Source organism: Pungitius pungitius, chromosome 5 (assembly GCF_949316345.1).
Source record: "Pungitius pungitius chromosome 5, fPunPun2.1, whole genome shotgun sequence".
In the NCBI taxonomy this organism is placed as follows: Eukaryota; Metazoa; Chordata; class Actinopteri; order Perciformes; family Gasterosteidae; genus Pungitius; species Pungitius pungitius.
In genome coordinates, this window is record NC_084904.1 from 22,718,656 (window position 1) to 22,732,936 (window position 14,281).

The 14,281-nt window shown below is 49.2% G+C and overlaps 1 protein-coding gene across 1 annotated transcript; it reads left to right on the forward strand.

Moving 5' to 3' along the window:
- Window positions 1-10,351: 10,351 nt before the first annotated feature.
- Window positions 10,352-13,716, forward strand: paqr3a (progestin and adipoQ receptor family member IIIa). The gene is made up of 7 exons (XM_037482368.2): window positions 10,352-10,620; window positions 11,197-11,428; window positions 11,543-11,705; window positions 11,843-11,998; window positions 13,099-13,296; window positions 13,385-13,475; window positions 13,565-13,716. Exons 1-7 carry the CDS (start codon window positions 10,560-10,562, stop codon window positions 13,705-13,707), a joined length of 1,044 nt encoding a protein of 347 aa, XP_037338265.2. The 5' UTR covers window positions 10,352-10,559; the 3' UTR covers window positions 13,708-13,716.
- The last annotated feature ends 565 nt before the right edge of the window (window positions 13,717-14,281 follow it).

Consider the following 14,281-nt stretch of genomic DNA (forward strand, 5'->3'; position numbering starts at 1 on the left):
GAAAAAAAAGACAAGACCCCCCCCCCCCCCCCCCTATGCCCCTCCCCTCATGTGGCTCTACGATGAGCTGACGTCTATGAGGAAATGACTCTACTTCTGTGTAGTGACCAGCAGGGGGCGACTCCTCTGCTCCCATAGACGTCTATGAGGAAATTACTCTACTTCTATGTAGTGACCAGCAGGGGGCGACTCCTCTGCTCCCATAGACGTCTATGAGGAAATGACTCTACTTCTGTGTAGTGACCAGCAGGGGGCGACTCCTCTGCTCCCATAGACGTCTATGAGGAAATGACTCTACTTCTGTGTAGTGACCAGCAGGGGGCGACTCCTCTGCTCCCATAGACGTCTATGAGGAAATGACTCTATTTCTGTGTAGTGACCAGCAGGGGGCGACTCCTCTGCTCCCATAGACGTCTATGAGGAAATGACTCTACTTCTGTGTAGTGACCAGCAGGGGGCGACTCCTCTGCTCCCATAGACGTCTATGAGGAAATGACTCTACTTCTATGTAGTGACCAGCAGGGGGAGACTCCTCTGCTCCCATAGACGTCTATGAGGAAATTACTCTACTTCTGTGTAGTGACCAGCAGGGGGCGACTCCTCTGCTCCCATAGACGTCTATGAGGAAATGACTCTACTTCTGTGTAGTGACCAGCAGGGGGCGACTCCTCTGCTCCCATAGACGTCTATGAGGAAATGACTCTATTTCTGTGTAGTGACCAGCAGGGGGCGACTCCTCTGCTCCCATAGACGTCTATGAGGAAATGACTCTACTTCTGTGTAGTGACCAGCAGGGGGCGACTCCTCTGCTCCCATAGACGTCTATGAGGAAATGACTCTACTTCTATGTAGTGACCAGCAGGGGGCGACTCCTCTGCTCCCATAGACGTCTATGAGGAAATGACTCTACTTCTATGTAGTGACCAGCAGGGGGCGACTCCTCTGCTCCCATAGACGTCTATGAGGAAATGACTCTACTTCTGTGTAGTGACCAGCAGGGGGCGACTCCTCTGCTCCCATAGACGTCTATGAGGAAATGACTCTACTTCTGTGTAGTGACCAGCAGGGGGCGACTCCTCTGCTCCCATAGACGTCTATGAGGAAATGACTCTACTTCTGTGCAGTGACCAGCAGGGGGCGACTCCTCTGCTCCCATAGACGTCTATGAGGAAATGACTCTACTTCTGTGTAGTGACCAGCAGGGGGCGACTCCTCTGCTCCCATAGACGTCTATGAGGAAATGACTCTACTTCTCTCTTGATTTATTCCCTCAGTAAACATTGTAAACATGAGTTTATGGTCTCAGTCTCTAGTTTCAAGTCTTCTTCAATGCAGCATGACGTTCATTTAGTGAATGTTGGTCCATTTAGAGTCAAACAGACCATAAAGCAGGGGATGCTTTAGTGTGGGGCTTAATGTGATTGACAGGTCGCGACCATGAGTTTCTACATCACTCTTCCGCATTTCAAATACGGTAACTTCTGTTCTTTGGTTCCAAAACAACAACAGCATGGTGACCTGCTAGTCCTTCTTGGACCACTGTCTCATCCTTCAGTAACAACATGTGACTAAAGGCCTTGAAGGATGCTGAAAACAGGCCCCAGCCGGTCACAGACCTCCTCCCTCTCCTCCTGGAGGAGCATCTGTCTGGGCCTCCAGCCCTCCAGGACCTGGACGAGATGGCGACAGACGAGTGGAGAGATGCTCCATTTGCTGCCAACAGGATCCATTTTTAATGCTGGGGGGGGCAATGTGAAGCCTCCTTTTAGAGTACACGTAGGTCCCGCTGTGCCAGGAGGTGGGAAGTGTTCGAGGTCTCACTCCGCTCGGGGCCTCGGTGAGATGCCGGAGCCTGGACTTCTTTTGAGAAGTTTTGACGTCTCAGAAGAGGAAACGTTCTCCACTCGTGTCTCCGAGGGGCGGACCGGCCCGACGGGGGGGAGAAACGCACTTTCGCTGTGCATTTGCAGATGACGAATGTGTTGCATGCGCTGTCACCGGGCGGGTCAGCAGGAATGAGGGGGATGTTGGAGACCTGAAGGATCTCTGATGGAAGCAGCAGAGGTTCCTTTGTGGACACCACAAACCCACGGGTTCACGTCACAGGGAGCCAATCAGATCTCTCCATTGGAGATTTTGGAGTAGATATTCTTCCGTTCTACATACTGTGGGCCTTACTTATTAAATAACAGAAATGTTTATGGTACAAACTAAGAAATGCAACAAGATGAAGTAGTAAAATAAAATAATGATGTAAAGAGATTTTTGATGCTGCATGATGCCAAACTTCCTCTCTCAGCGTCCCTCTGTTTGATCATCGGAGGTCTGCGGGGGGGGGGGGGGGGGGGGGGCAGACTCAGGACCGGTCTCAGGGGCGCAGTTTAAAGACAGTGATGGAACCCCCCCCCCCCTCCCCGGTGAGTCGGGTCATGTCACTTAGCCCGACTGACTGTCCCCTGCTCCGTCTGCCTGTCAGGATGGCAGATGACAGCGGGGGGGGGCACTGGGGGCCCACTCGCTCCTGGTGAGGCACCATTTGCCGCCCTCTGTGGGGACTACCCCCCCCCCCCCCCCAATGCCACCACCAGTTGTATTTCAATACCGTCACACTGCTCTCTCAACAAGGCGATGATCCCATAAAACATCAAAAGCCGCTGCAATGAAAACGCATGTGTAGTTTGGGGGGGGGGGCTGTCAATCTTCAGACCCAAACGTTTCGGTTACCGTGGCGATGCCGCGTTTCATGATCTGTAAATATGCTAATGGCTTCTGGGATGAATGGACGTTACGAGGGGGGGGGGGGGGGGGTCGGAAACAAGGCCCGCTGAGTGAAGGCTTTGTAATGTCTGAGTGACACACGCTCTCCTGCCAACGTGACACTTAAAGTCAGTTAGCAGCTAAGCTAACCCTCATATTCCCAGCATGCACCCTGCTGAATCAACAAAGGGGTCAAATTAATTCAATTAAAGTGCTGCATTCAAAGGTTACTTCAGTAAAGGTATCAAAATGTACTTAAAAAGTAAAATTACTGTAACACATCCGTTACTTCATCTAAAACACAACAATCACGTCATCAAGTTGAAGTATACAATCATGTGTTAATTGGCTATAATCTATATATTGTATAATCGCATAACACCAATATCCCCCCAGCTGATTGGTCCTCGTCTCTTTGGAGTCATCGATGACTCATTAACACTCACTTCCTGTTGCTCAGCATGAGGCGGTGAGAGAAGGTTTAGGAGGACACGTCCTGCACAGGTGTACCTGCTCGGTTCAAGCCCCGCCCCCAAAAACCACCGCGAGGGGAAATGAGGAAACAGGGTCTCCAAGTTCCCCCCCCACCCCCCCCCCCCCCACGGAGATGAATCCTGTGCATTATGTCCAGACTGACACGTTAAGAGGCCCTAGATTAACTGCCCTCCCCCCCCACCTCCTCCAGACTTTTATCCCCTCCATTCCAGGGACCACGCTCATTTACATAAACAGATAATCCTTGATAAAAATTTCCATTAGACAAAGGTGAAATGGATCAATTTCTTCTGCCAAGATAAATCTGAGGTTTTACAGCGACGGGGTCGTTACGCCGGACACATTTCAGGAATAATGTATTTAAAAGTCCGCCGATAGCGGCCATTTCCCGCTTTCCAATTACCTTAAAGAAAAGCTTATTCTGTGGACAATAAAGCACATTACGGCACAATATGATACAGTCCATAAAGATCAACGTGTTTGATGAGGGGTTAGCGAAAGCTCAGCATATTTCCGAGGGGGGGTCACCACCCCGTGGTTATCGCTGACACCTCGCTGTGCTCGCCATGCAAATGTCCCATTACGCCCAGTCCAAATAGATTAAGGGCCCCGCGCAGGAATAAACTGTTTTTTCCTGTTTTTTTTCTCCCCCCTCTCTGTCTATGAGGGGAGGGGGCAGGGTGGCCTGGTTGAGGGGGGGGGGGGTGGATTGACAGGACGGCGAGGTGATGCCAGCGGTCCGGGGGCACAGAGAGAGAGAACGGGAAAAAAACTCATTAGTTTGCTTCCAACCCCAATTCGCCTGTTCTGCATTTGACCTTGAGACATCCGCCCCTCCCTCTGTGAACGCCCCCCCCCCACAGCCCAACCCCGCCCCTCCCCTCCCAGGACAGGACTTTCACGCAGGAAGCTGCAATGTTTGCTTCTTTTTAAACTGCGTTAGTCACAAAGTGAGAAATGCACTTGTTTTAAATTGTTTTCATGTTGTCGTAAGCATCGAAAGGACCAATCAGCATCGGGGGCGGAGCCACCGGCAGAAAGAGGCGTGGCTTGCAGCTTGCAGGGTCTGGATAATTTCAATATTTATGTTTGAATCTCATGTGAGTCCTTAAAACCGATTTATCTGATGGTGGTTTGTGGTCTTTGTACTTTTACATGCATCACATGTTTAGGACTGCATGACGACCGTAAACACACACAGGCCTCTACACGCATGTGTGTGTGTGTGTGTGTGTGTGTGTGTCACCTCTTCAGTGCTGAAGAAAAGGCTCAAACACAAACATGCTGCAAATTACACAATACACATTGAAATCATTTTTATTATTATTAATACACACACACACACACACATTAAAGCATTAGTTCAAGTAGATGATGGCGTGTGTGTGTGTGTGTGTGTGTAGATGATGGTGTGTGTGAGGCTGAAACAGAGCCTAACGTGACCTCTCCCGCGGTGACAGGTTGAGGCCTAACCCCCCCCCCCCCCCCTCACAGAGACAGAACAACCCTTCTGCTGTGAACAAAGTGTCTTTTGTCGTCTCCGGGCTGAAACCCCCCCAATCTGTGAGGCTCCAACCTGAGGACGCATCCTCCACTCCAGAGGTATCCATGTGGAATTAAACTGTCATTTTTATTTCACCCCCCAGCAGTGAGTTCTGTGGACTCACAGGGCTCCACATGCCTGCAGAGATGAGAGCGGAAACAAAAGAGAATCAGCTGCAGAGACCTGCCCCCCCCCCCCCCCCCCCCGATCCAACGCCAGGAGACATGGAGCCATTATCATGATGGGATCAGGCAGCATCCATCTTAACACTGGCCTGCATATGATGACGATGATGATCCTCTGAGCGTCCTGTGGTGGGGGGGTTGGGTGGGGGTTGGGGGGGGGGTTTGCAGCGAGTCCCTTGAGAAAAATCTCGTCTTTTCTTCCTTTTTTTTTAAACGCCACTTAACAAAAAGCCAAAAAGCTTCGGCCTGTTTCTCAATCCGGTTTGATCCGAATTCTTCATGAAACGAGCCGTCGTCCGTCCTTCAGTTGTTGCCCCCCCCCCCCCCCCTCTAACGCACTGACATTCCGCTTCAAACGGCCCCCCAGCTGCTGTGTTATTTACCATTGGCCTGATGCAGGGGCCGCTGCTGTGGGGGGGTCTCTGGCAGGAAGGTGGAGGTCTCCACAGAGATCACAGAGATGCCGTAGCGCCACCTGCTGCCCAGGAAGGACCCGGGGGGGGGGTTACTGTCCGTACTGTAAGTCAGCGAGCGGCCCGCGCTTCATTATGTTCATGTATTTATATCTGGTTTAACATTGTGATTATTTCATAATAGCAAGATCTCCTCCAGACACTTTTTATCGATGATTTATCATCTTTTTATTAAACTGTTTGAATAAAAGTACACAAATAATGTGGTTACTGGTTGATTTTAGAAAAATAATTTAAGTACTTGCAAAATAATAAATCCCACATTGTGACGGGTTTTTCGACATATTTGTAATGATTTCTCCAAAGAGGAGGAAGTGGATGTGACTGAGCCTCTGTCCTCTGCTGCAGGTGCACAGCGACCTCCGCAGGCCGCCGGGGGGACTGCAGCCAGAGGACGGCCGAGGACGCTGTCTGCAAGTTGTCTTTCTCTTAACATCACCGGTGGACGGTCAGGTCACGACCTCTAGATGCAGGCGCTTTCTACCCTTTTAACCTCAGAGGTTTTCATTTTAATTCCCAGTTAGATTTAATAAACCAAAATGAAGACAAGCAGTCATTCTGCTTACTTATGACTTACTTAAGTGTTTGAAGTGAAAACATTTGTGTGAGGACGACTTCATGCTAACACGCTTAGCTCCTTAGCATCAACATTTAATGTGTGTGAAGGATCTAAAACTAGTCTGAATGCAGCTGTATGTTTTATATATTTATATATGAGTGGTGTTTGTGTATTTTCAGGGTCCTGGTGGTGACATCAAACCCATTTTAGAGTGTTTTGATCAGTTGGTAATATGGACGGAAATACAGTAATTAATTGTCATCAAAATCAGAATCAGAAACCATTTCAGTAAAATGTGCAGTTAATAAACAGTAAATTACTGTCACAAGAAACACTTGACATGTGGATCTTCAGCTAAATCCATTGCTTTCACGGTCATTTACCGTATAAATATAATACAGTTAGAATTTTGTGTTTCAATGAAACATAAAATAAACTCAAGAGGAGGAAAGATGTACACACATTTTAATCAGAGAGAATAAACTCCTCTAAATCAGACAAAACTGTGTTAAAGTTGAAAAACGGGGATCAGAAGACGTGAAGCTCGGAGGTCTCCTGCATCTGCTCCCAGGTCGCTTTAGGTGAGCTCCTGTTAAAGCTCCCAGAGGTAGAACAATCACACTCAAATACAAGCTTACTTTGGCTTTCAAAAATAAACAATTACATCATTTCTTTCATCTAAATCTTCTCTGTAAAGTGCAGAAAACCAATCTGCAGCCCGTGTAACCCCAGAAAGAGGATGATGCATCGGCGCATATGCAGCTCTAATCTACGGCCAGTTGTGTATTAAAGGGTTTATTTTCCCTATTGTTGTGCGCGTGCATACTCTTTGTGTCACAAAGCTTCGGTCCGAGTGACGAGGGCGGGGCTTATGCCCCCTGATCCACTCAGATTAGAAGAAACTTTTATGTGTGTGCAACACGCCGCAGCAGTTGTTGCTGCTCGGAGGAATTAATCTCATTCCGGCTAAATGTCCTCTAATAAACCACTCCGGCCGCTCCTTAATCCCCCCCCCATCCTCTCCTCCCCCCCCACACACACACACACACACTGTGTAGAAATTGTTTTCGCTGTTACTTTGGAATCCCGGAGGGAATTACAAGATAGGAAACCAGATGTATCTTCAAAAGACTTATAGAGGCCAAAAAAGAGTAAAAAGGAAGCTGAGGGATTAAAGACTAATGCTTTTCAATATTGTTCTACAGATGAAAGTTGAAAAATAAAAAGACTAAGTAACATTTCATTCCCAGAAAGAGCTCAGTGGCCCAGATGCTGCGAGGACTCATTCAGACATTAGTGCTGGAACATTTGTTGATGCAACATTTGGGTTTTACTCGACTTAAAGCACAGAAAATAGTTGTTTTTTTATCATAATTCTCATCAGTGGTTTGATTATTTATTTATCTACATGGATGTTTCAGATCTTGACATAAAACAGTCTGAATGATTGTCCAGGTTTAATGTTAAATAAATGCTAGAACCTTTAATACGAGTCGTTTTATTTATGTATAGAAAAGTCAAGGAATCGTTTGTGTCCTCCGTGTTTCTACAGAAGGAAACGCTCCATCGGAGTCTTTCAGCTTCTGTGACGCCACTAACTGGTTTTGAAGCCTCGACTTTCTTTGTTTTATGCAATAAGTGAACAGGAAGTGACCATATTTGGACGGAGGAGTCTGTTTTAACCACAATCACTTCACTTAAAACATGCACATAAATGAAGAGGAGATTTCTGCATTTCTCTTCAGGAACATGTGAACAAAGTATTTTCACACCCCCTCCCTCTGCGGCAGTATGACCCCCCCTCCCTCACCCCCCGTCCCCAACACTTTGTGTCACGGCCCAGAGGACGCTCAGCCGGAGACGTCCAGACGTCCTCCGTGTGAGGACAGACAGGAGGAGGAAGGAGGCCGAGACGATCAGACTGAAGACAACAAAACAACCAACGGCTCTCGTCCAGTAAACGTCGTCGAGGGGCCACGGAGAGCGTCCTGGGTTAGGGAGAGCGTGGTGGTGGGGGGGGGGGGGTCTCCTGCAGGGAGCTATATGCTCAATTGTCACAGTGAATCAGTGAGGGGGGGGTCGGGGAGGGAGGGGGTCCCTGTGCAAGGTGCTTCCTCGTCGACCCCTCGTGACCTTTTTAAAACGCATTCATGTGAAGAGGATGCACTGAAAATCAAAATGTGCCTGGTTGGTCTTCAAGCACCTTCCTTCCTTCCTTCCATCCTTCCATCCTTCCTTCCTTGCCACAGGTGGATTATTATTATTATTTGTGGGAACCTAAAGACGAAGCAAAGGACGTGTTGGACATGTGTTGCCTCATTCGCAGCCGCCAACCGTTAGCCCACAAAATCAATTAATGAGAGAGCGGCGAGCCGCAGACCCCCGCAGGGTCGCCCCGGCGTGATGCGGCGCCCCGGCGTGATGCGGCGCCCCGGCGTGATGCGCCAGCCGCTTTCTTAAGCGACACGTCGGCAGCGAGGATGTGCTGAGAGGTGCATTAGAAGTGATAATGAAGAACACACTTCACGTTGAGAGGGAGGCAATTAGAGCGAGGGTGTAAACGGCGAGAGGGACGACCGAGTGTGACTTCCCTCCCGAGGGAATCCTCCAGCAGCTCACACCTGAGAGGCCTGTGGAGGGGGGGGGTTCGCCCTGATGCGGATTCGGCATGACAGTTAGCGACAGGAGGACGACAGCCAGGAGACCGGCAGCAGCTTGGAGGTTGGATCCTTCAGTCGGGGATTTATCCGTCACCATCTTGGATTACGGAGGTCGCCGCGCTGCTGTTTTTCAAAACCAGTGAACGGAAGTAACAAAAAAAGGAATGAGGAGGGACCTGTCAATCATTGTGTAGCCCCGCCCTAAAGCATCCCCTGCTAAAATCAAGAGAGAAGTAGAGTCATTTCCTCATAGACGTCTATGGGAGCAGAGGAGTCGCCCCCTGCTGGTCACTACACAGAAGTAGAGTCATTACCTCATAGACGTCTATGGGAGCAGAGGAGTCGCCCCCTGCTGGTCACTACACAGAAGTAGAGTCATTTCCTCATAGACGTCTATGGGAGCAGAGGAGTCGCCCCCTGCTGGTCACTACACAGAAGTAGAGTCATTTCCTCATAGACGTCTATGGGAGCAGAGGAGTCGCCCCCTGCTGGTCACTACAGAGAAGTAGAGTCATTTCCTCATAGACGTCTATGGGAGCAGAGGAGTCGCCCCCTGCTGGTCACTACACAGAAGTAGAGTCATTTCCTCATAGACGTCTATGGGAGCAGAGGAGTCGCCCCCTGCTGGACACTACACAGAAGTAGAGTCATTTCCTCATAGACGTCTATGGGAGCAGAGGAGTCGCCCCCTGCTGGTCACTACACAGAAGTAGAGTCATTTCCTCATAGACGTTTATGGGAGCAGAGGAGTCGCCCCCTGCTGGTCACTACACAGAAGTAGAGTCATTTCCTTATAGACGTCTATGGGAGCAGAGGAGTCGCCCCCTGCTGGTCACTACACAGAAGTAGTCATTTCCTCATAGACGTCTATGGGAGCAGAGGAGTCGCCCCCTGCTGGTCACTACACAGAAGTAGAGTCATTTCCTCATAGACGTCTATGGGAGCAGAGGAGTCGCCCCTGCTGGTCACTACACAGAAGTAGTCATTTCCTCATAGACGTCTATGGGAGCAGAGGAGTCGCCCCCTGCTGGTCACTACACAGAAGTAGAGTCATTTCCTCATAGACGTCTATGGGAGCAGAGGAGTCGCCCCTGCTGGTCACTACACAGAAGTAGTCATTTCCTCATAGACGTCTATGGGAGCAGAGGAGTCGCCCCCTGCTGGTCACTACACAGAAGTAGAGTCATTTCCTCATAGACGTCTATGGGAGCAGAGGAGTCGCCCCCTGTTGGTCACTACACAGAAGTAGAGTCACAGGATGCAACTTAAAGAAACCTCCCAAATGGCTTCACCTGGTAGAACTGCAGGGTGCCCCCTATTTACAAGACATAAGGGCAAGATTGGTGTTTTAAGCACATTTTTACTTTATTGTTTAACATTGTCATTGTTGGACTGGGAGTCGAACACCCCAAAAGACACACAGACCACACAGCTAGTATTTCATTTAAAAATATTTTAAAACACCAAACAGGCTGGATAAAGGAACATTAGTGGAGAAAAGACAAGTCAATTGAAATTGCACTGATATCCAAACTCAAAATGATGGAAATAGTTGTGAGTAATTTGTTTTAATGGCAAACGCTTGAATTGGTTTTTTTTGAAGACATGGTACCAAAAACGTATTGCTAATTACAACTCTGAGTGAATTAAACTCGAGAATATAATGCTTTATGGTGGCAATGTAGCATTAAAACCAAATATTGTTTATTTGTATTTAATATTGTGTCCTGTGTAAAACGGTTTTATCTTTCTTTTTGATCAGGCACTCCTTGGCCGAAGTCTAAGGCCCCCGTGTTTATGACGTCACTGGTGATTTGGAGGATGCTGTAGCCTAAAGTTGGTGTACACTGCGTTGTGTTTAAAATTAATGTCAACATATTTATACAAATGCATAGTTCGTACTACAAACCGCACAATGGTACAAACTGCACCTACACCAAGTTGAAAGGTGAGTTCGTTGTTTATTTCTTAGCGCTAAACCGAAGTGGCATGCTAGCATGTTAGCTTAAGCTGCGGTTAGCCGCTAGCTGCCAGACTGCTGAGAGAATTCTGTCATTTTAAAATCAACTCGGTTACCGAGAGTTTTATTGACCACCAATGGTTTGAATTAAAGGATTTCTAATTAAATAGTGTTGTTTACTCGTAGTCGGCTTATTTAAACTTACAAATAAAGGTCGTTATGTTAACTGAATTCCAGCTGTTGTGGTCGGTGACACTACGCACTGAGGAAACCCAACACCAGACCGTTAAGTTTATCGGATGCTAATTAGATGAATGTCTGAAGCTCCTTAAAGCAGCTTAAAGACACGTTGCTGTTGTGAACGTTTGGTCAAAGTCGTTAACGTGGAATAACGAGTCTGTATTCACCTCAATTCACTTTCTGAATTCGTGTTAGTTGATTAACCTCGAATTCAAGAGACAGACTTCTTTATTACTGATGATCAGGATTTTAACTAAAGATTTAATAGTTGGGTTTGATTGATATGCGTTGCCTTGTTGTATAATCGGACTTTTGTATCCTCAGCTTCATGTCAGGCTAAAGCGGGCCCCCGCGGTCCAGCCATGCCTCAGAAACCCCAAAAGAGCGCCCAGACGGCCCACTACATCGAGCTGGGAGGGTACCAGTACTGGCCCGTGCTGGTGCCCCGGGGCATCCGCCTGTACACCTACGAGCAGATCCCCGTGTTCCTGAGGGAGAACCCCTACATCACGGACGGGTACAGGGCCTACCTGCCCGCCCGGCTGTGCATCAAGAGGTCAGACCCTGTCGTCCTGTCTTAATAAAAAGCTCCTCTGGAGGTCTGAGGTCTTGGTTTTGTTCCTTCAGACGGCTTTTATAATCACACATTTCACCCCCCCCCCCCGCGCAGCCTCTTCATCCTGTCCAACGAGACGGTGAACATCTGGAGCCACCTGCTGGGCTTCGCGCTGTTCTTCCTGGTGGGCGTGTACCACATGGCCTCGGTGCTGCCGGCCATGGGCGCCTCCAAGGAGGACTACGTCATCTACTCCATCGGCCTCTTCTGCTTCCAGGTGCAGGAACTGTGTTTTACTGTGTTTCTCCTGTCGAGCAACGTGCGCATTTAGAAATCCAAACTGTGATCAGGTGGAAACTGAAAAGTTAAAAGGTGGATTAAATGGCAACACTCCCTCCCCCCCCCCCCTCCCAGCTGTGCATGCTGTGCTCGGTGGGCTATCACCTGTTCTGCTGCCACCGCTCGGAGAAGACCAGCCGGCGCTGGATGGCGCTGGACTACTCGGGGGTCTCCATCGGCATCCTGGGCTGCTACGTCCCCGGAGTCTTCTACACCTTCTACTGCAACAACGTGAGTCCCAACACTCTGATCCTGATGTTCCATGTAGATTCCTAATAATGACACAAGGTGAGCGGCCTTAAAGGAGTTTAATCTGACGGTTTAAAGAATGTACGTCAGATTATAATCTGACCTCCAGTCAGTGAGGAGCTGGACAGCTCCAGTGGTTCATGAACTCATCACGTGTTCACCTGTTACATTAGTGATCTCATGGTGTGTAAAGCCCTCGTTCTGGTATGGGGGCGGGTTGCTGCTCCTGGGGGGCTGGAATTAAAATGTGTCCAGCTGTGCATCAAAGAGAAGGAAGTCGTCCATTTTCTGTTGAAATTTACATCAAAAAAATACAAAATAATGTCAGGGGGGCTTTTATGCTTTTGGAGACGTTTAAGATCTTATTGTGTAAAAAAAAAGAACACGCCCCGCATGTTATTTTACATTCCTCACCCCACATTTCTCTCCAATTATTATTTTGATTGGTCCTGAAGTAGCTGCCCCCCCCCCCCCCCCCCCCACGCATATTGGAAGCGCCGGGTTTTTTTGCCCCCCGAACGCAGCAGAAATCTGCTGCAGCCGAACCAGATGGCTCCTGTTGCACCATATGACGACGCGAGTGTGGGGGCTGTCTCAGCTAAGTGCCCCCCCCCCCCCAACCCCCCCACCCCCCTCCTCCACCAAGCACCAGCAACGCACCGCTCCTTGCCAAGACTCAGGCTTCTCTTCTTGGTCGTCGTCCCCCCCCCCCCCCCCCCCCACCTACAGAATATGCATTTAACCACAGAGCCTCTTTGAACACGACGTCCTCGAGGAGCTCAGAAGGATCTTTTTTTCTGTTTTGGCTTCTGCGTCCTGGTGTGAATTTATTCACCGCGAAGCTCGTCACATGAGGACGTGTGACGGGACGGAGCCCGCGTCCACCCGGGTGGACAGACGGGACGAGTCGTCATGTGACTCTTTAGGGGACAGGCGACGTCTTCTCGTCCCACGCGGTGTGTGTTAATGTGACGCTTCGCTGGCGTTTTTTTTTTGTTTTTACCTTTTTGTGTGAAGGCGACATCAAAGAAACTCCTGTTTCTGTTGACCTTTGCCCCCCCCCCCCTCTTGCCCTCCTGCAGTACTGGCGGCAGGTGTACCTGCTGGCGGTCCTGGCCATGATCCTGGCCGTGTTCTTCGCTCAGATCCACCCCCACTACCTCAGCCCGCAGTGGCGGCGGCTGCGCTCGCTGACCTTCTGCCTGGTGGCGGCGTACGGCCTGGTGCCCACCGTCCACTGGGTGTCCCTCACCGGGGGCTTCTCCTCTGAGCTGGTCCAGGTAAATGCTGGAGACCCGTTCACCCTGAGGATGCTCTAAGTTCTCCTGGACCGTTTGTCACGTTTGGGTCCTCGTTGTTCTTCTACAGGCGTTTGTTCCTCGCGTTTTGGGGATGTACCTCATGGCTGTGCTCGCTCTCCTCTTCTACGTTTCCAAAGTCCCTGAACGCTACTTCCCAGGTGAGTCTGTGTGAGCCAATGAAAAGTGACTTTAATGTTGAAGAAGCAACGCGCTGAGCCTCTCTTCTTCTTCTGTGGTGCCGCTGCAGGCCAGCTGAACTACCTGGGCTCCAGCCACCAGGTGTGGCACCTGCTGCTGGTGCTGATGTTCTACTGGTGGCACCAGTCGTCGTGCTTCATCATGGCGTACAGGCACAGCCAGCCGTGCCCCGACGCCGCCAACCCCGCCTAGGACCCCCCCCCCCCTCGCCTTTATTACGTAGTACGAGTCAGACCTTTCATTACATAACAACAGGAAGCATGTGACCACATCCAATCCTGATGATTTCCTTTTCCTTCCTCTCCGTCTTCAGGTCGGTGGACGATTCGTTGTCACATGTGACATGTGACACGTGACATGTGACCTGCGTCCAAACAAACGACTCAGAAGCACCTTTCATCCTGGAGGTCAGTTTGGACTCATTTCTACAGGAAGTGCACCAACACACCTGATATTTCAAATCATCTTTTTTTAAGTAATCAGGCAAAATCAAATAAACTAACCAGTATTAAATGTAAGTTTTAGAGTATTTAAATGTACTCTTCATTTAGTCCTCTAACATCTGGAGGTCCACTGTGCACCTCTAGAACTTCACTAACGTTCAAGCTGCTCTTCCTCGTGTTCACTGGAATGTTTTATGAACTTTATTTTATTGTTGTAGCCCTGAGAAATGTAAACGAGGTCGATTCACTGAGATAAAAATATGGAGCCATGTTTTCATGACTTTTCAAGCACAATTTATTCTCCACTTTGTACGCTTTAGTTT